General features: G+C 35.7%; 1 protein-coding gene across 2 annotated transcripts; it reads left to right on the top strand.

Moving 5' to 3' along the window:
• Window positions 1-132: 132 nt before the first annotated feature.
• ciita (class II, major histocompatibility complex, transactivator) lies at window positions 133-18,180 on the top strand. Of its 2 annotated transcripts, none has more exons than XM_056453516.1 (20): window positions 133-686; window positions 5,998-6,048; window positions 6,141-6,200; window positions 6,290-6,322; window positions 6,524-6,601; window positions 6,689-6,727; window positions 6,874-7,008; window positions 8,004-8,096; window positions 8,200-8,250; window positions 8,333-8,434; window positions 10,577-10,648; window positions 10,729-12,397; window positions 13,573-13,752; window positions 13,848-13,913; window positions 14,014-14,094; window positions 15,386-15,469; window positions 15,601-15,684; window positions 15,806-15,889; window positions 16,778-16,861; window positions 17,821-18,180. In XM_056453516.1, exons 1-20 carry the CDS (start codon window positions 368-370, stop codon window positions 17,894-17,896), a joined length of 3,441 nt encoding a protein of 1,146 aa, XP_056309491.1. In that variant the 5' UTR covers window positions 133-367; the 3' UTR covers window positions 17,897-18,180. The 2 variants fall into 2 exon arrangements, with proteins under 2 accessions (XP_056309491.1, XP_056309493.1); XM_056453518.1 differs by lacking the exon at window positions 133-686 and adding an exon at window positions 5,482-5,672.
• The last annotated feature ends 1,267 nt before the right edge of the window (window positions 18,181-19,447 follow it).

Genomic DNA, 19,447 nt, shown 5'->3' with positions numbered 1-19,447 from the left:
ATTTTAAAGAAGGGAACGCATTGTGCTGAGTATGTGAAAGCAGTTCTTCATTGCTGCTATATTAATGAAAGGGGATGGGATGAAGGGTGTCTAACATCGAGTCTCTTCCCTATTAATTCCTTGTAGCAGAAGAGAAGTGAGATGTGGTCTTTTGACTTATCCATGCACAGCACATTAGATTTCTTGTGGAAAAAGCACAAGTGAAACTGTCCTCACCTGACCCGAATAAAATTGGTTGTTTAATGAAGTACAAAGCAGACAATTGGGATCGGCTGAGGTTTTTACCAAAGTTTTTTTCTTTTTAAACCAGGAACAAAGCGTTGTTATTTGGTATTAGGAATGGCAAAGAGGAAATAAGGCAATTGAAATGAGATTAACTCGCAGCTGTTGTCCAGTCATGGTTCCCTTTGAGGAGGTGTTGTTTCAGGTGAGAAAAGCTTTACAGGTTGACCCAAGCCTGCTGCACGATCTTCTTCGAGAGCTCCACGAGGCCAACGTCTTCTCCACCCAGTATTACCAGTCTCTCTATAAGGACGGTGAAGTTGCTGAGGAGAGTTTGTGTGAAGTCCTCTGTACAGATGAAGATTTGGATCGAAAACTGTCTTTATTTGTCTGGCAAAACTGGGACGTTAGCCAAGATATCCTCCATTCAACACTCAACAAACAGGAGGATCTGGTTTCTACTGGTGAGTTAATATCTTTAAATACTTTTAATTACACTTTAGATATGGAGGATTACGTAACTGTACATGTCAAGTAACAGTTGAAGTGTTAGTAGAGTAGAGATAGAGTGTCTGCTTAAAGACTTTCAAAGTACCTGTTTATTTACCAACCCAACAGTCTACTAATACTACTGTTTGTAAAATGTGCTAGGAGAAATACTATTTTTGATAAGAAACTGGTTTTTGCTGTAGTACTCAATTGTAGCCACATAAAAATAAGAATTTGTTCTCTTGTAGTCAACACAAATGATTAAAGCAGGGGAATTAATTCTTTATTTAATTAAGTGGAGCTTTCTTTCAAAAAGTGTCAATGGAGAGTTAAGTAAGCTGCTTTTTATAAAGATTGTCCTTTAGTTTAGTGGTTTTCAAATAAATGTGTAAAATTAAATAGAAAAACTATTTATGAATAACAAGAAATTAGACATGCACAAATGCAAATTGGATTCATTTAAAGCAATATTGATAAGAATATGATAAGGCAGAAACCAATGGTTTATTAATTACATGGAGGCATTGAGTTGCACATCTTTTACCCAATGTTTTTAAGAGAATCATAATTTTTCAATCACATTTAAAAAAAAAAAAAAAAAGATCTGTTCAAAATATCAGACCAGCGTCTACAGTCCTCGACACATATGAGTACACCCCTTACAAATCTCTCACTTAAATTAATATTTTCTATAGAAAGCTTTACAATATTATATTTGCGCATATACATTAGACTACTCACTACTGAAGCCAAATCTAGAGCGGATCTAACAAAAGAACGGTCCAAAATTAGTAAACCCCAAATGATATGTTAGGGACAATGATATGTTAGAGCAAAATTCAAGAGAAACAAAACATTTATCAAATATTTAACATGAATTTAAATGTATTACCTTTCTATTTCTAAAGTTATTATGTGACTAAAATATTGATTTAATAAATATATTCGTATAATAAATCTGTTTTTTTTTTTCAAATGCACCAAAGTATATTACCTATATTCAGTGAAAAATTGATAAAAATATTAATTTTCAAAATGGGTGTACTCAATTATGTTGAGCGCTGTATGTACAAAATGTCAGATGTGTGTCGGAAAAGCAGTACAGCACAATTGAATGTTAAATGAATCCCATTTTTGTTCAATAAAATTAATTTTATGCAGAATAAAATAGTAAGTACTGTATGCGATTGGCCAATATGTTAAAATTGGAATCCGTAGGTTGGTGCATCCCTACAACAACTTAATAACAGGTTTAATTATAAAAGATGACAATTTATACAGAAAGCACAGTTATAAAGGCCAAAACATGAATGAATAGAAAATTCAATAATAAGAATAAAAATTTAAACATGTATAAATTAAAATAAGTTTATGAAAATCAATAATAAAAACTAAATAGTTAAGTAACTGGTAGGAGAGAAATGCAATAATAAATTTATTCCTTTTCCTTCAGCTTAGTCCCTTATTTATCAGGGGTCACCACAGTGGATTGAACTGCCAACTATTCCAGCATATGTTTTATGCAGCGGATGCCCTTCCAGCCGCAAACCAGTACTGGAAACACCCTTAAATGATAGCATTTACACACACACTCTCAAACACTACGGCCAATTTAGTTAATCTAATTCACCTATAGCGCATGTCTTTAGACTGTGGGGGAAACCGGAGCACCTGGAGGAAATCCACACCAACATGAAAAGAATATGGAGACTCCATACAGAAATGCCCAGCCGGGACTCGAACCAGAGACCTTCCTGCTGTGAGGCGATAGTGCTAACCACTGAGCCACCATGCCACTGGAAATGCAATCATTTAATAGCCTTTAGTATTCTTCATAATATTTTAGAGACAATTACAATATACACTTTTCAATGTTACTTGGATTTTTTACTAGAAACAATATGGATTAGTTGCATGGGTACTAGCCTCATCATATTTTTGGGGGATCTGAGGTAATAATATATTTAAAGTCTTTTTTTAGCAGTATTAACACATTTGTAAAGATTTGTAAGGCTCTTATTGGGACATGGAAGGCTCCACGGCTCTCCTGCACCACTGGAGAAAGTATAAATTGGATTTTGTGCCTTGATAACCAATCACATCACATCCTTGATGTCATTGAATTTCTCAGTTGAGACAGTCGTATGCTTTTCAGATACCATGAGAATGAACTGGATGCAGGATTCCTTGAATTGCTTCTCCTGTACAAACCTGTAGTTTAACATTGTTGCGTTGGCTGTCAAGCACTCGCACATGACTGAACATAAAATACATTTGCGCATGATGTCACTATTTTCACAGATTTAACTTTTAGACTAGAGACAGTAGCTGCATCATATTTAAAAACTGCAATAGTTTCTCTGGCTACTAAATTGTAAAAAAATCAGTCACTAAATTTGATTTAAATCTGAAAGTTTTGTATTTGAAAGCGGTGTTGTGTAAAATGCACCCTCACTTTATGTGCAGCTATATATATCGTGCCCTGTTGTTGGAGCACTTCCCAAAACATTAGACTGGGAGATCCATTTTCAGCACAGACTCCTTATGCAGTTTCAGTTTTGCTTATGCAAACACTGGAGAAATCAAATGTTTCTTTTTGGGAAAGCCTCTTCAGTTGGCAGACATATTAGCAACATGTGGGCAGTTATTTTCTTGACCTTAATAACATCACAGAATGCAGACTTCTCTTATAGCAAACTATGCGTCTAAAGCCTGCTGCAGCAACTTTAATAATCAAAAATCTAAATTATAGCCAACAAATTATTATGTTTTGAGGTCACAGACTCACCGCTCGGTACTATTTGATGTCATCCTGAAAGGAACGAGAAGTTTTAAGCATATTTCATGACTTGTATATTCAGTAGAAAGAAACAAAAGTCCTACCATAAAGCTACAAAGTTCACTGTAGTAAAAGTCTTTCACTGTATTATTTTTCTGTGTAGTGAAAGCAAGTAGTTCACTGTATGAAAACAAGTCTAATATGTTCGGGTCAATGGGAAACATTATGTTTATGATCAAACTGGGGAAAGGCTGAACTCAAAGTGTGGGAAAACATCGGTGAAAGCTGGAGGTGAAGTGTCGTGATTTGGTGATGTTTATGCAGCAGGAGTTGGACTTCTTATGCAGATCAGATGCTCTTTCAGCAACATGCAGTTCCTTCCCTGCAGTCATCACCCAATCAGAACAATTATTACACAAGACAATAAATCCTCTTTCAACTTGTTTTCAAGTTGAAAACGCTGAGGTAATTAATTTGGCAGCCCAGAGTCCTGATCTAAACCTGATTGAGAATGTCTGGACATTTCTTCTGGCTCAAAAACACTGCAGTCACTGTTAGTTGTGAAGTTACTTCATGCTACAATCATTGCTGTTCTATATTTTGATCACAGAGTTTTTTCATAAACAAGGGGAGCCTGTTAATAAATTGTTGCCTAATGTTAAACTCATTCATTTTCTTTTTGGCTTAGTCCCTTTATTAATCTGGGGTCGCCACAGCGGAATTAACCGCCAACGTCTCCAGCATGTGTTTTACGCAGCGGATGCCCTTCCAGTTGCAAACCATCACTGGGAAACATCCATACACACTCATTCACACACATACACTACAGACAATTTAGCCTACCCAATTCACCTATACCACGTGTCTTTGGACTTGTGAGGGAAACCGGAGCACCAGCGACCTTCTTGCTGTGAGGCGAACGTGCTACCCACTGCGCCACCGAGCAGCCCTAATGTTAAACTTCTTTATATAAGTCTTTGAGCATACATTTAAAAAAAATAGTGCAATAGTATCTAATGTGTGAATAAACAAAGAAACACAGGAGCATGCTAATATTTCAGTCAAGCTGTGAAATATACATTTATATTACATTCATAATTTAGTGATAGGATGATTTTGTAACTCCTATAAGGCCTTTAATACTGCCTCACAGGATGCACCTGTAACTAGATCTCTCACGGAGTTGCTTTATAAGCATGCTGACATGTGCAGCATGCACTTCTTTACTTACTTGGTGACTTGGTTATAAAAAAATTTAATAAATAACTACAAGAGAGCATTGAACAGGAGCGAAATGTATTGTAATAGGGTAACTGTAATGTCACAAGCAAAAAAGGTCAGTCTGTTTGTTGTATGGGTGCTGTTAATGAAAAAACAAAGCAAACAAGATACTTGTCACACCAGTCTGTGATCCTGGCAAATATTTTTGTTTCATTTTAGGCAGTTGGCATGAGATTGCTGTCTGCCATTTACAGCTTCAATTTAAACCATTTATGGCTTGTGTTTTAGGATTTTTTATTTATGTATTTTTTAATGCTGCCGCCTTAGTTTTAGAGCATTAATGTGAGAGGCATAAATAAATATATTTTATAAGACCAGTGTTTAAACAAAAGGTCTCACCTGACAGTGGAAAATACCTGGCACTCCAGGGTGGTGCATTTCCGCATGCATGTGCCAAGCCTCTGCATCTGATTTGATTAACCTTTTTTCTTTGCAACTTTTTTTTTTTTTTTTTTTTACAAACAGACTGTACATTTTAGAGTTCATACTTTGTTGTTAAAGTATATTTTGAATGATCTTTAAAATCAGTTTATTTAAAAATTACATAACTTTTCTCATTGTTGCAAAACTAGAAAACGTAGTCTCCATCATAATCTCAAATAAATAACTTTATTAATTAATGCAGAATGGATCTCTTTTTTTTTTTTTTTTTGAGAGAGAGAGAGAGATTTGCTTACACCAAATGTAGAAGTTTGGCTTGTGCCGAACAGAATCAACCCCCATCTCATACTGAAAGTAAAAGTAACCAGGGAAGGTGCAGCTTGTTTTGGCGTTTGCCAGACAATGCGTCAACCCTGTGCAATCTGAGGACACGCAGTGCGCTTATTAAAAAAGTTTCCTTCGGAATTTAATGGAATGGATTAAAATTATTCAGCAAGCATGGACTATCTCGTTGAAACAGGTAAAGTGCAATGCTATTTTAATATAATATTTAATTTTGTGATCATGCGTTTTGCGTAGTAACTTTTTTTACTTTGATTGTGCATAATCTTTATGAAAAGTGTCAAATATGATACCTGAAGTTGTTTGATAAACGTTTTTATATCAGAAATGGATTCCCCCCCTCGAGTTATTTGTTTTCCCACCGAAAATAAGCACGCGCGCGCACGTTTCAAAGCATCTTGCGCATTTTTCACTCAAGAGTTTTCACTCAGTTAATTGTGAACGCACATTTCTCTTTGTCAAATGTAATGTAATATACTGTATCCCTGTTTTATACCTAACAGATGCTGAAGCAAATTATATTGACCCAGATGCAACGTTAGAGCCTTTACCTGGTGAGAAGATAACGCAGTAAACAAACCGACCTACAGTATATTGGACATTTGGGTTTGCAAACGAGATTGACCGTTTCTTAATGTTTTCACAGACAGTGTTCTTGGTGAATATCTTCAATCCCTCTTGGATGGATCGATTGAAGAAACTTTTGGTCAGTTTTACTTATTGGGCTTTTAATTTAGTATTTGGATACATGACAGCATAAGTAATACCAATCATTTCTTACTTGTACCCTGGCAGATCCAACCTTCTTCGAAGATCCCAATTACTCATGTAAGACTCCCTAAAATAATATTGTCAACAAATAAAGTCAGCTACATAAGACATACTATTATAAAATGTTTCATTAAAAAACTATATATTTTGGTGATGAAATGATTGTATTTTGCAAGGCTTAACCTACATTGTTTACTGTTTATTTAGAAGTAAATTATTCAAATGTAGCGTTTTTCACTTCTGCTTTACATACAAAAGGTGACACAGATACAAACTGGATACCTGAAAAAACATCTAAAGTTCCCCGCCCGAATAAACGACGAAGAAAAAGAAAAGGTGCTGTTGTTTTCCCTTAGATGTTATCTTATGAATGACCTGTATTGAAATCGACAATTGAAAGGTGTGTTTTTATTTCTGTTGCAGCTCCAAGCATAGATCCACAGCATATACCCAGCAAACAAGGTAATTCAAAACATGAAGGACACAACCACTGAATATGCTTAGGCGGCTTACTAATAAAAGAAAAGAAAAATAATAACTGTAACTCTCAGACCAGCTAAGCCACAAGTGAAACTAAAAGTTGCAAACTAAATGATTTATGTCTGCAGCAATAGTTGCCCCTGAAAGTCCCTCAAATGAATTGACGCCCAACATCACATCTGGGACTGAGGGTAGTTTCCATTTGAGTCCATACCAGCCTGTGTTGAGCTTTCCTGTCAGCTCCCCTATTCTGCCCTCTAGTGGTATTTGTTTTTTTTTTTTCTTAATATACACTTACTGACAAAAGTCTTGTCGTGATCCCAGTTGTAAGAGCAACAAATAATAACTTGATGTCCAGTTGATCATGTGAAAAAGTGGCAGAAGGTAGATTTTTCAGATGAATCATCTGTTGAACTGCATCCCAATCATCACAAATACTGCAGAAGACCTACTGGAACCCGCATGGTTCCAAGCTTCTCAAAGAAATCAGTCAAGTTTGGTGAAGGAAAAATCATGGTTTGGGGTTACATTCAGTATGGCGGCATGCAAGAGATCTGCAGAGTGGATGGCAACATCAACAGCCTAAGGTATAAAGACATTTTTGCAGCCCTTTACATTACAAACCTCAGGAGAGGGCAAATTCTTCAGCAGGATAGCGCTCCACATACTTCAGCCTCCACATTAAAGATCCTGAAAGAAAGTCAAGGTGATCCAGGATTGGCCAGCCCAGTCACCAGACATGAACATTATTGAGCACGTCTGGGGTAAGATGGAGGAGGCATTGAAGATGAATCCAAAGAATCTTGATGAACTCGGGGAGTCCTGCAAGAACACTTTATGATATTTAGGTCATTGCAGAGATGTATGGATGCAGTCCACCAAGCTCTTGGGAGTCATACACTATATTAATTCTTTTTCCACTGCACCATGACTTTATATTCTATACTGTACAATATTTCTGTTAAGTGACAAGACTTTTGTATAAGTAAAGTCAGGCCTTACTGTCCTAATTAAATAATTAAAAATCAAGGCATGATCATATTTTATTTTGGTAAAATAAGCGTAATCTACAGGCCTTTGCCTTTCATATAGGCCATTTCTGATACCAAATGATCAACTAGAAGTCAAGTTATTATTTGTTGTTCCTAAAATTTGGATAGGCGACAAGACTTTTGTCAGGTATTGTACTGTACATGGCATGCAATTCAACAAATGAGGCCTTGACTTTGAACACTGACTGTATTTTTGGATCTATCAGGTGGTCCAGCAGTACAGTTCATCCAGACCCTAAGCTCACTCACGTCACCTCTAATTGGCAGTGTGGTTCAGACAGGACCCACATATGTGCTTGGTGAGTCAAATATAAACGCACCATGACACCGCTTCATGTGCCTGCATGTCTCTTGTTATTCTGTTGACCACTGTATTTCTAATTTTAAATTCCCTCTCTGCAGTTTCGCCCCAAAGCATGAGTCCAGGCACTCAGATAATTCCTCTTTCACCTGGTGAGTTAAAAAGAAAAGGTGTTTCAATCACAGCACGGTTAGCAGTACTGTAATCTGTGTTAACTGAAATCTTGTCTTACAGCTGATGGTACAGTTGCCCCACCAGAGCTCACTGGTTTTGTACTCCCAGTCGGCTCGTCCTCAGGCCTGACATCAGTTTCTGTAGACACAAGCCCTATTAAAGGTAAGTTAAGATATGGATGGGTTAAAGGTTTTGAGTGTGGTTTGAGGGCATTTGACATCATACACTCACTATTTTGGGGTTTTCTGCCTGGATTTTTTTGATTAAATGAAAATGCTTCCCTTACCCAACATACAGAGGTCTAACTGCAAAATATATGGTAGAATTTTACTACAACGTTGTTGGAAATACTATAAACACGTGTATAAGTTGTCTGTGTTATAATAAACCCCTAAATAAATCAAAGCTTTTAGATTTTGGAATCTAATTTGGAAGTGTGCAAGTTCCAAAGGCCCTGTGTGCTCCAGCATCCTTCAAACAGTTTGTTAATTTTTAGCACGTCAACAAACAGAGGAAAAAGGAAATTTGATTATCTCATAAGTTATTCTGTTCCTAAAGGAAGTAACACTGCTTTTGTATGATTTCTTCCCCATGCCTCCATACATCGCTATAAAAGCCAAATTCTCTATCTCATTTAACAAACAACCCTTTGAACAGACTTTACTTGGGCAGGCCACCCATGTATATTAAGTAAATTTGGTGATCATTCACGATCAGTTAAACAGTGGAAAATCTTCTCTTGGCCTATATTTGTTTTGTACTGCTAGTTGTGTTTGCACGAGACCTGTCAACACTCCCACACACAAGACCCACAGAGACGCTATTGTGGGTTAATTTTGGGCACTTAAAAAATGAATCTGGCCGTAGTTTCTAAATATCCTAAAATGTCCGGGATTTTTGCTTTTGCTTTTTTTATATATCATTTTATTTATGACTTTTATGTCAAATTACAGTAAAAAAAAGACAAAAAAAAACAAAACAATTATATTTCAAAAAGTATATATAGTATCAACTTAAGCGCATACAATGTAAAAAAAAAAACAGACAGACCAACAAATAAAAAGGTAAATATTAATGTGGCTTAACAAAAACTTCAATTGTACAATATGCATCACACAATCCACTCTACTTCGCACTTAGGAAAGAAGAAGAATCAATTTGCTGGTACAAGGACTTGGTCTATATTTGACAATAAAACATGTTCTTGGTTATATTTCCTAAATGGGTCCCAAAATTTCCTTAAACTGGTTTGCTTTTGCTTTCTAAAGTTGTCGTTACCATTTATTCAAGCCTATTTTAGCTTGGTTTACACAACTGACATTAATGTTTGAGAAACATTAAATACTTAATTCTGTAATAAACGACTCGGAAAATCTTTATACTCAAAGAGGATGAAATGACATTATTCTTGTAATTATCATTTTTAGCACTATTTTTATTCCTTTTTCTGTCATTTATTTATAATTTTCTGTATATTTTATTAATTTGATCATATATTACATAATTTATACATATCTAAAATGCTTTGGCAATACAGTACAAAATGTCATGCCAGTAAAGCAACTTGCACTTGAGAGAGCGAGATCAGCTTTTACCTGTCAATTGGTGCACATGGCTCCTAAATAGCATAAAAGTAAGAGAAATAGTGGATTTCTTTTTAATATTATTATTTCAACAGTCTTAAAAAAAATTTACAAATTGAAAACACTGTATTACATTGTCATAATGAATAAAAAATATAGCTTAAAATCACACTTTTCTTTTTTGTTTATCACATATAATTATATAGCACATATAGTAAAAGGTGTAATGCAATCCGGCTATCACCGCAAGTATATTTCAGACCTGTGGGAAGCATTGTAGTATATGATTTTTGCCTATGTTTGAATCTCATAAATATACTAGGCGGAAAACATTGCTGATGTCACTCTGGACAATTTTATAATGGACATATTTTTAATGGTAAATCTAACTGAACTTTATTTTAAATGGTTAATAATTGGTTAACACGCAGAAGTTTTGCATTCAAAAAATATTCAAAATGAACAACCAACTTTTTGTGGTCAAGTATTTGCCCTGTGTGCTATTATGCTGTGCTGCTGAGGAGTAGAGGATGTTTGGAGCACAGAATGATGATGCATGTCAATCGAAGATTGAGTAAAAGTCACATGAATTCCTACATAACCATTCACACTGTGGTCGCATTGCAAAACATCAGGATGTATTACCACATATGAAATTACAACTATTTTGTTGGCTCAGGAATTAATCAAAACAACTGCTTGTTTGTTTTTCTAAATACAGAAGGAAACCCACAAAAGAATACAGAATCCCCACCTCCCAAATTAAAAAACAAAGTCCGTCCCAAAGCGCCAGGTGAGAAACCATTTCCGTATTATGCAAGATTGAATGACCCTATTTAAGCATGTAAATCATAATAAATGTTTGTTTTACAGAGTGTGTCAAAGACTACATTCATCGCTTAAAATCACACCTGAGAGATGTCTGCAGCACTATGCGTGGGGGAATGGGAATGGAGTCACACTACGTGGATGCACATCTGGTTCAGAGGAAACTTCTTATCAAATCTGGGAAGAATGCAAACAAGTGTTTGGAGAAAGAGCTGGTTGTCCTCAGCGATTCAGAGCGAAAGAAAGCAAAGCTGGACACAAGTCAGTTGTTTCATAACCTTGACACCAAACCAAAGCAATCATTCGCTTTCCTCGGAAAAGCCGGTATGGGGAAAACCACATTCATTCAGCGGTTGTGCCTGGACTGGTCAAACAGCGGCCTGCCTCAATTTCAGTTTGTTTTTCTCATGAACTGTAAAATTTTAGACTTCAAACAATCCAACTACAGCTTAAAAAGTTTACTGTTCGACTTTTCTACATCTCCTCACTGTGAGGACTCAGATGCTGCTTTCAAACACATTCTGTCCTGTCCTGATGAAGTTCTCATTATCTTTGACAGCTTTGATCATATAAAAGACCTTGAGGGGCTTCTTCAGTCCCCTTCTAAATCACACACAGACACTAAATACACCATCAAGCAGCTGTTTTCAGGTTTGTTTCAAAAGGAAATTCTCTCGGGCTGCACGCTTCTCATCGCCACGAGGCCTAAAGACGTTTTAAATCAGGTGCTGCGAAAAATGGACTGCCTTTTGGAGGTTTGGGGCTTCTCTCCTGAAGATATTGAATTGTATACATCCAAATATTTTGAGGATGCTTCCCTCCAAGAGAGTGCACTAAAAAAGATTAAGAATCAAGCGTACATGTTTAGCTTATGCTCTAACCCGCTGCTTTGCTGGGCTACCTGCTTCCTGCTCAAGCATCAAGATGGTGAAGATTTGCCTTCAACTCTCACAGACTTGTACCAAAGAGTGACCTCCAAACATCTGGAATTGGCTAGCATTGGAAACAGCACAAAGAAGAAACAACTCGACACCCCACAGTTGTGTAAAATGGCATGGGAGGGCTTCAAGAATCACAGTACACAAGTCACCCCTGTCAAATCCACAGACCTGCTGGACTGTGCTCTTAAAAGTGGAATACTTTTAACTTATGAAAGATCTGAGCAAGAGGAAAACCACTTTGCTGACCTTTTCACTCAGAACCTCCTGAGTGCTTTGCATTTGGTGCAATCCAAACAGGTCAATGATAAAACGGTGGTGGCAAATACCATGGTTCAGCACAAGAAGCGAAAGGTTCAGGGAGAATTGCAGGACGTGCTGCAGAGGTTCATCACCGGCTTAATCTTCCAAAAGACAGCAAGTGGTGTCAGCATAATAGACAGCAGTGTGGATTTAAAAGCCAAAAGGAAGGCGGTTGAAGCCCATTTAGAGAGCATGAAGCCCAAAGATTTGGTTCCTGCCAGATTACTTGAATTGTTTCACTGTATTTATGAGACCTGCAGTGTCAAATTTGCCCAAGGGCTAGTGAAGAACCTGCCCGACGATCTGTCTTTCTGTGGGACGCAGCTTTCCCCATCTGATGTGTACGTCATATGCCATATCCTTCAACATGCCAGCGCAATGAAGCGGACCTTCACCATTAACCTGCAGGACACGTGCATTCCCATCAGTGGCCTGAAAGAGCTTGTGGGTCTCAAGTGTATCACATCATTCTGGTGAGAAGTTACATGGCTGTACACCTAGATAGGAAAATGTTGTGTTTTTTTCTGTGAAATACTAATAGATGCTGATTTTATTCAATTTCAGTTATAGTCTAAGAGAACTAAAGCTTTCAAGCTTCAAAAAAGAGTGCAAAAAATCTAAAGTAGACTGTGATAGTTCCCACTTTAAATGACGTGGCCTCAAAGGTACCATGAAGTGCTTTCAAAGGGGCATTTCTTATTCAATATTTGACGTAGTCTCAACTGAAACATGAAGAGAGGGTGGAGAATAGAGTAGCTTCTCCCCTTTTTAGCATTTGATTGGTCAAGATTTGATTAGAAACTGAAGTATGAGGTGAAAAAAAAAACATCAATCTATTTAAGCGGAAGTGGCAAACTGCAAGCTTTGAATGTTTATATCAGGGTTATATCTTCTAAATGTCAGTTATGTCACTGTTTTGTAGCACACTAGCTTATAGATATCCTTAAAACTAACATACTTATACTAACATTGTTATGAGAATGTCGGGCGACAATGGAGTAGAGGATCCACGACTTTCATCAAAAACTAAGTACTTATGATGTACTTATAGTGTTTATATAACACTTATGGTATTATTGAGGTAGGACAAAGTAACGGTTAAGGTTATTTAATTTTTTGTATTTGCTATGTGGTATTTTAGGTTTAAGGGTTGATCAACAGTGTAATCAAAAATGCAATTACAGAAATCACAGATGTAATAACATGCAGATATTTTTAAACCGTAAAAACATTTATTCAATATGTGCATTGTACAAAATCAATAATGTAAATAGAAATACTAAGTAGTTAAGGTCACTTTTTGAAAGCGGATAGATTTGTGTGCTATATTCAACGTATTATGATGTCAAATAATTGGATTTCTGATTATCAGAATGTTGAATTCATAATCAAATCATTCATAATAATGATTCATTCATTCATCCGTGAGTAAATTATCCTTTGTTGTTTTCCTATTCACAAAACTGGTGTGATAAGAATCTTCAATTCAATAATTTTTCACAGAAGATTTTTATAAAATGGCACACAGGTTGAATGAAGTATTTGAACATTTTGTATCCTTTTAGAAATCAGGCAGGATTAGCAGTGAATTTCTGCTTTTGCAAAACGTTTGCAAAATGTTTTTATTTATGATTTGATTTACCATTAGGGCGCATGCAGAAGACACCATCGACTTATGGGAGGACTTGCATCAAAACAACGATGAACTGAACTTGAAATGCGCAATTGAGAAATTCACATTGAACCCATTAAAGGCCACACAAGGGTATCACATAGAGAGCCTGCCTGTCCTCGTCCAGATTCACAGAGAAAAGAAGCTGCCCACAAGGTACAGCATCAATTTTATGTATATAAAAATAGCATGAATATTTACCACACGCTAATTTTGTATGTTGATAACTTGCATGACGTATGTGTTTTCAGTGAACTGGTACCTGCACTGGATGAAGGCGTACCAGCTCTCCGGCATCTTCAGAAACTGGAATTTGGGTAAGTAAATCAGACTTCTATTGTTGCTTCATGCTTCTATGTGCTCCTATTATCCATTAAGTGCTAATTTATTCATATTGGGTCTTGTTCTCCATTGCAGACTTGGAGTGCAGAATGGTCCTGAACTTTTCCCTAAAGTCATAGAAGTCCTACCCTCTCTGCAGTCTCTCCTATGTTTGGAGTGAGTATTCGAAGCTGTTTGACATATTCATAGCATTTGAATTATGAATAATGAATGTTTAAAATCCCCAAGAAATCAAAACTAAACATATGATTTTGTTAGCTCACATTGCTAGTTTAGTGTCGAACAATTCATCTGTGCATGTCATTAAGAAAAAAAAATAGTTTGGCCTTCTAATCTTTAATTGAAATCTGAAAATGCACTTCCTGTTTTTTTTTTTTTTTTTTCATTTAATTTGACGGATTACGTATATCTTAGCAAATGGGCATGGCTAACATATTTAATCACACTGCTCCAACTGTCAGTTTTGACAACGAACAGAAATGGTGAACAGAGTCTGTTAGGTTGTAATAACTCTCCCTAAACACTTGGCCGATTTTTCTGAATGAAACGCCTACTGTACTACATCCAATTCAATTCACCTTTATTTGTATAGCGCTTTTACAATGAAGATTGTGTCAAAGCAGCTTCACTTAAAAGGTCTTAGTAAATAGGAACAGTGTAGTTCAGTTTTCAGTGTTTAAGTTCAGTACAGTTTAGCTCAGTTCAGTGTGATTTAAAATCACTACTGAGAGTCCAAACACTGAAGAGCAAATCCAACGATGACAGTGGAGAGGGAAAAAAACTTCACTAATTGGTGAAAGTGAAGAAAAAAACCTTGAGAGGAACCAGACTCAGTTGAGCGCGACCATTTTAATTTCTCTGCTGGCCAAACGTCATGTGCAGAGCTGCAGTTTCAGCGGCAGAGGCTGTGACATCAATCACTCGCAGTAGAAAAAAACAAGCCACGCCCACCGTTGTATCATTTAATATTACATTTCTCTAGGAACTGCGTCACAATATTAAAAAAAATAACAGTCACAGCTTTCAGTTCATGGGGACTTTAACAAAACATGTTAACACTTGTGAAATCATATGACAAAACTAGTCTGTCCATTACTGCATTTTTATTTTGAAGTGTCGAATGTTTCTATTCTTTTAAGCTTATTTGAGGACACGCCTAATAAAATGCAGGATGGATTGGCAAAATATGCATAAATTCAAAAACACATACAATATACATATGCACTTTTACCTAAGTTAGATATTTTAATTAAATAAAAAGTATTTGCATAAATCAGAACTTTTCCAGAGTAAACATTATTATGTGTAGTACTATGCTGTGTCATGTGTTTTACCTGTCTGAACGAGGAATGTTTTCATTCTAAAATGCACCAGTCAATGTCAACAAAGAGTGTTATTTATTTATTTTTCGTTAATATAATAAAATCTGAACTTTCTCCCCCTTTAGCCTTGATAAAAACCATATTGGAGACTCTGGAGCGGAGAAGCTGTCTGGCGTTTTACATTTTTTGGAATGTCTGAAACTGCTCATGTAAGTTATAAAATATTTACCAAAGTACCAAATACTGGCACTAGAATGTCAGTGTGTTTTCCACATTAATTATAACTTGGAAAAGCAACAAATGCGTCACAATTGATAAGCCCAATTTTGCCTCCACCCAGTCTGTCTCAAAATTTAATTGGAGATGCTGGAGTGGGAAAACTGGCTACAGCTCTGGCATCAGTTCCTTCTCTACAGACACTCAGGTATGTTCACTCTTGGAAATAGTTACGTATTTACCAGCACTAAGTAGACCTGAGTTTTAGAATGGTTTATAAAAAAGAAAACGTGTTTTGTCAAGATAACTCCATTTTCCTTTACTTCTAGACTGTATGGAAATGCGATTGCTGACAGTGGTGCTGAACATCTGGCCTTGGCTTTACCAGATATGAAATCACTCCAAGACCTTGAGTAAGAGTCTAGATTCAGTCAAATCGTTTTACAAAATTACAAAAAAAAAGTATATTTAATATCCTATTCATTTTTGACCAACGGGTTCTGTTCTATTTTAATGTACACTACCTGACAAAAGTCTTGTCGTTGATCCCAGTTGTGAGAGCAACAAATAATAACTTGATGTCTAGTTGATCATTTGGAAAAGTGGCAGAAGGTAGATTTTTCAGATGAATCATCTGTTAACTGCATCCCAATCATCACAAATACTGCAGAAGCCCTATTAGAACCTACATGGACCCAAGATTCTCAGAGAAATCAGTAAAGTTTGGTGAAGGAAAAATCATGGTTTGGGGTTACATTTAGTATGGGGGTGTGTGAGAGATCCGCAGAGTGGAGGGCAACATCAACAGCCTGAGGTATCAAGACATTTGTGCTGCCCATTACATTATAAACCACAGGAGAGGGCAAATTCTTTAGCAGGATAGCGCTCCACATACTTCAGCCTTTACATCAAAGTTCCTAAAAAGCAAAGAAGGTGCTCCAGGATTGGCCAGCCCAGTCACCATTGAGTATATCTGGGGTAAGATGCAGGGGGAGGCATTGAAGATAAATCCAAAGAATCTTGATGAACTCTGGGAGTCCTGCAAGAACGCTTTCTTTGCCATTCCAGATGACTTTATCAATATGTTATTTAAGTCATTGGATGCATTATATCATCTAATCATATTTTATTTTGGTAAAATAAGCGTAATGTCAAGTTATTACATGTTGTTCCTGTACTTGGATAGATGACAAGACTTTTGTTAGGTAGTGTATGTTCAAATTTAGATAAAATCTGGAATTTATATCATATGTTCTGTAATATTATATTATATTAATGCAGTATTTGTTATTTACTTTTAGTGTTAAGTTCAACAAGTTCACTGATGTTGGAGCTACAAAGCTCAGTGCTGCTCTGAAAAACTGCCCTGGAATGAAGTCTTTGGAGTGAGTGTTTTTAAATCTTTATTTACCCTTTAATGTTCATTGAGATTAAGGTAGTGGTCATCAGTAGGCCCACACGGAATCTGCGCATGCAGAATTCCGCAGATTTTCCACAGATTTTTAGCCCATCATTAATTCTGTTTATTCACTTGAGTAAATGTGGGTAAATCTATATTTATTCAGTTTTTAAATTACAGTAATATTATTGACTAATATTAAAATGTTCATCTGATTTATTTACAATGCAGTTCGTACAGTGATATTTTACATGAGAGACTTGCTTTGTTTACCAATTAAAGTGAATCTAATTGGATTTGCATTTTAAACATGAAATAAAAGTTTAAAAGATATTATTTTTTATTTCACATATTAAGGTTCTAGTTATGATACTTCCAAAAAAAATTCCACAGAAATCAGCAGATTTTTACCAAATTTCTCCATAGAAATAGAAAAAAACGTCTGCAGATTCCGTCTGGCCTGATTAGCCTGATTTAAACACGAAATAAGAACTGTCTCTAAATTCTAACCAGTTACTATGGTTTCAGATGGTTGGTTATATTATTTTTTTATTGTCACATTTTTTGGTATAAATGCTCTGACTTTCCATCAGTCTTTTTAGGATACTATTTTGTCATGTTGTGAATAAAAGACAAAAAACTAAATCTAATTTAAGCAGCCAGAAAGTCCAGACTGACACACATGTAAAAATCAGATTTCAGACCATCTACAAGTACAGACTGAATCAGAAATAAATGAAAAAACACAAAAAGATTCATGTGTTTTCCCGCTTTCAAGACTTTAAACATCCATCTGGATAAAAATCAGGATATGCCCAAAAATTATTTAAAAAATCATCGAAGTTTTTGTAGATCGATTTTGTATTTAATGAAACATTATGCTACTCAAATACATTTTCTGATCTGCAATGTTGATGTAATGCTGTTTTCCTTGTCTGTCATTAGGCTGTGGAATAACTGTATACCCTATGGAGTTTTTGAGCACCTCCATCTTCAAGATTCCCGGATAAAATCACTTTAACACATATTAAAATGGTTACACTGTTACAAGCAGGGTGTTTAATAACCATACACTTCAAAAGTTCCTCAACGTCTGACGACAAGGACACTAAACTGCTTCAAAAGCTGTTTCACTTTTATTTTTGAACTTACTTTATGTGACTGATATAATGACTGACTTTTGCACTTTCTCACATTGTTGTGGATGGATACTGTTTCTCAGCACTTTACTGTTGCTTTATAATTGTAGATATGTTTTTTTATGTACATATTTTTTTTTTACAATAAACAAGTTCTATGATTCTGGCTTTGCTGATTTTGAAAAGTTCACATATAACAAATTTTAGGTGCTTTAATATCTCATAAAATGGCTTATGAGTTTATATTAGTTATTACTGCAGCTTTGATTTTATGTTCAGTGGCACTTGTAGTTGGTGACTTAATTGATAATCAATACACTTCAGCTCATACAATGCAGTGCTGGGTATTGTAGTCAGGTAGTAGATTTCACATTAAATGTAATCTAGATTACTTATTTGTGCATTCAGACTACTTTTAGATAATATTTTGATTACCTAACTTGCTTGTTGTTTGTTTAATGACACCTCAAATTCAGAGGCAAAGCTTGCAAATTTATTTACATGGCCATTCTATATTCTGAATATTCAAAACTAAAAGATAACACACACACAGCTGGCTTATTTTGAAAATTTAACAGAGAAAACTTATTAAAGTAAAATTATGAATATTTTACTCGCATTGTGGGAATCATGTAATTGTAGTATGATTATGAGCATTTCAGAATAGATAGATGGATAGATAGACAGACAGACAGACTGATTCTGTAGGTTTCATGAAGTCAAACTGAAGACTTTTTGAGACCATTATGAATGAGGTTTTAGACTTATACCAGCCAAACGCTATGGATTTTTTGTAATGGCCAGGTTGGACCAATGGAATTGAAAAAACAAAACAAATATATTTATTTCTTAACCACATATTTTAATGTGTCAAAACAAGAAAACTCTAGTTGTATAGACTTTTTTCAACATAATGTTTCTTTTTAAATCACAAGTTAATCATTGTTAAAATATATTTATTATGAAAACTACACGAATAATCAAAAATCCACTACCTGACAAAAGTCTTGTTGCCTATCCAAGTTTTAGGAACAGCAAATAATAACTCGACTTCTAGTTGATCATTTGGTATCAGAAGTGGCTTATATGAAAGGATATAGATTACGCTAATTTACCAAAATAAAATATAATCATGCCTTGATTTTTAATTATTTAATTAGGACAGTAAGGCATGATTATGCTTAAACAAAAGTCTTGTCACTTAACAGAAATAATGTACAGTATAGAATATAAAGTCATGGTGCCGTGAAAAAAGAATTAAAATTGTGTATGACTCCTTGAGCTTGGACGACTGCATCCATACATATCTGCAATGACTCAAACAACTTTATTCATAGTCATCTGGAATGCCAAAGAAAGCGTTCTTGCAGGACTCCCAGAGTTCATCAAGATTCTCCGAATTCATCTTTGATGCCTCCTCCTTCGTCTTACCC

Source organism: Danio aesculapii, chromosome 3 (assembly GCF_903798145.1).
Source record: "Danio aesculapii chromosome 3, fDanAes4.1, whole genome shotgun sequence".
Classification (NCBI taxonomy): Eukaryota; Metazoa; Chordata; class Actinopteri; order Cypriniformes; family Danionidae; genus Danio; species Danio aesculapii.
The sequence above is the reverse complement of the archived record's forward strand: the minus strand, read 5'-3'. Positions and strand labels throughout refer to the sequence as shown.

What these genes read in the sequence shown, in the direction of transcription:
- ciita (XM_056453516.1), top strand. Translation starts at nt 368, where the DNA reads ATGAGATTAACTCGCAGCTGTTGTCCAGTCATGGTTCCCTTTGAGGAG. An exon ending in AACGTTAGAGCCTTTACCTG is followed by an intron (nt 6,049 to 6,140) that starts GTGAGAAGATAA and finishes ATGTTTTCACAG; the next exon opens with ACAGTGTTCTTGGTGAATAT. An exon ending in CTTCAGAAACTGGAATTTGG is followed by an intron (nt 13,914 to 14,013) that starts GTAAGTAAATCA and finishes TCTCCATTGCAG; the next exon opens with ACTTGGAGTGCAGAATGGTC.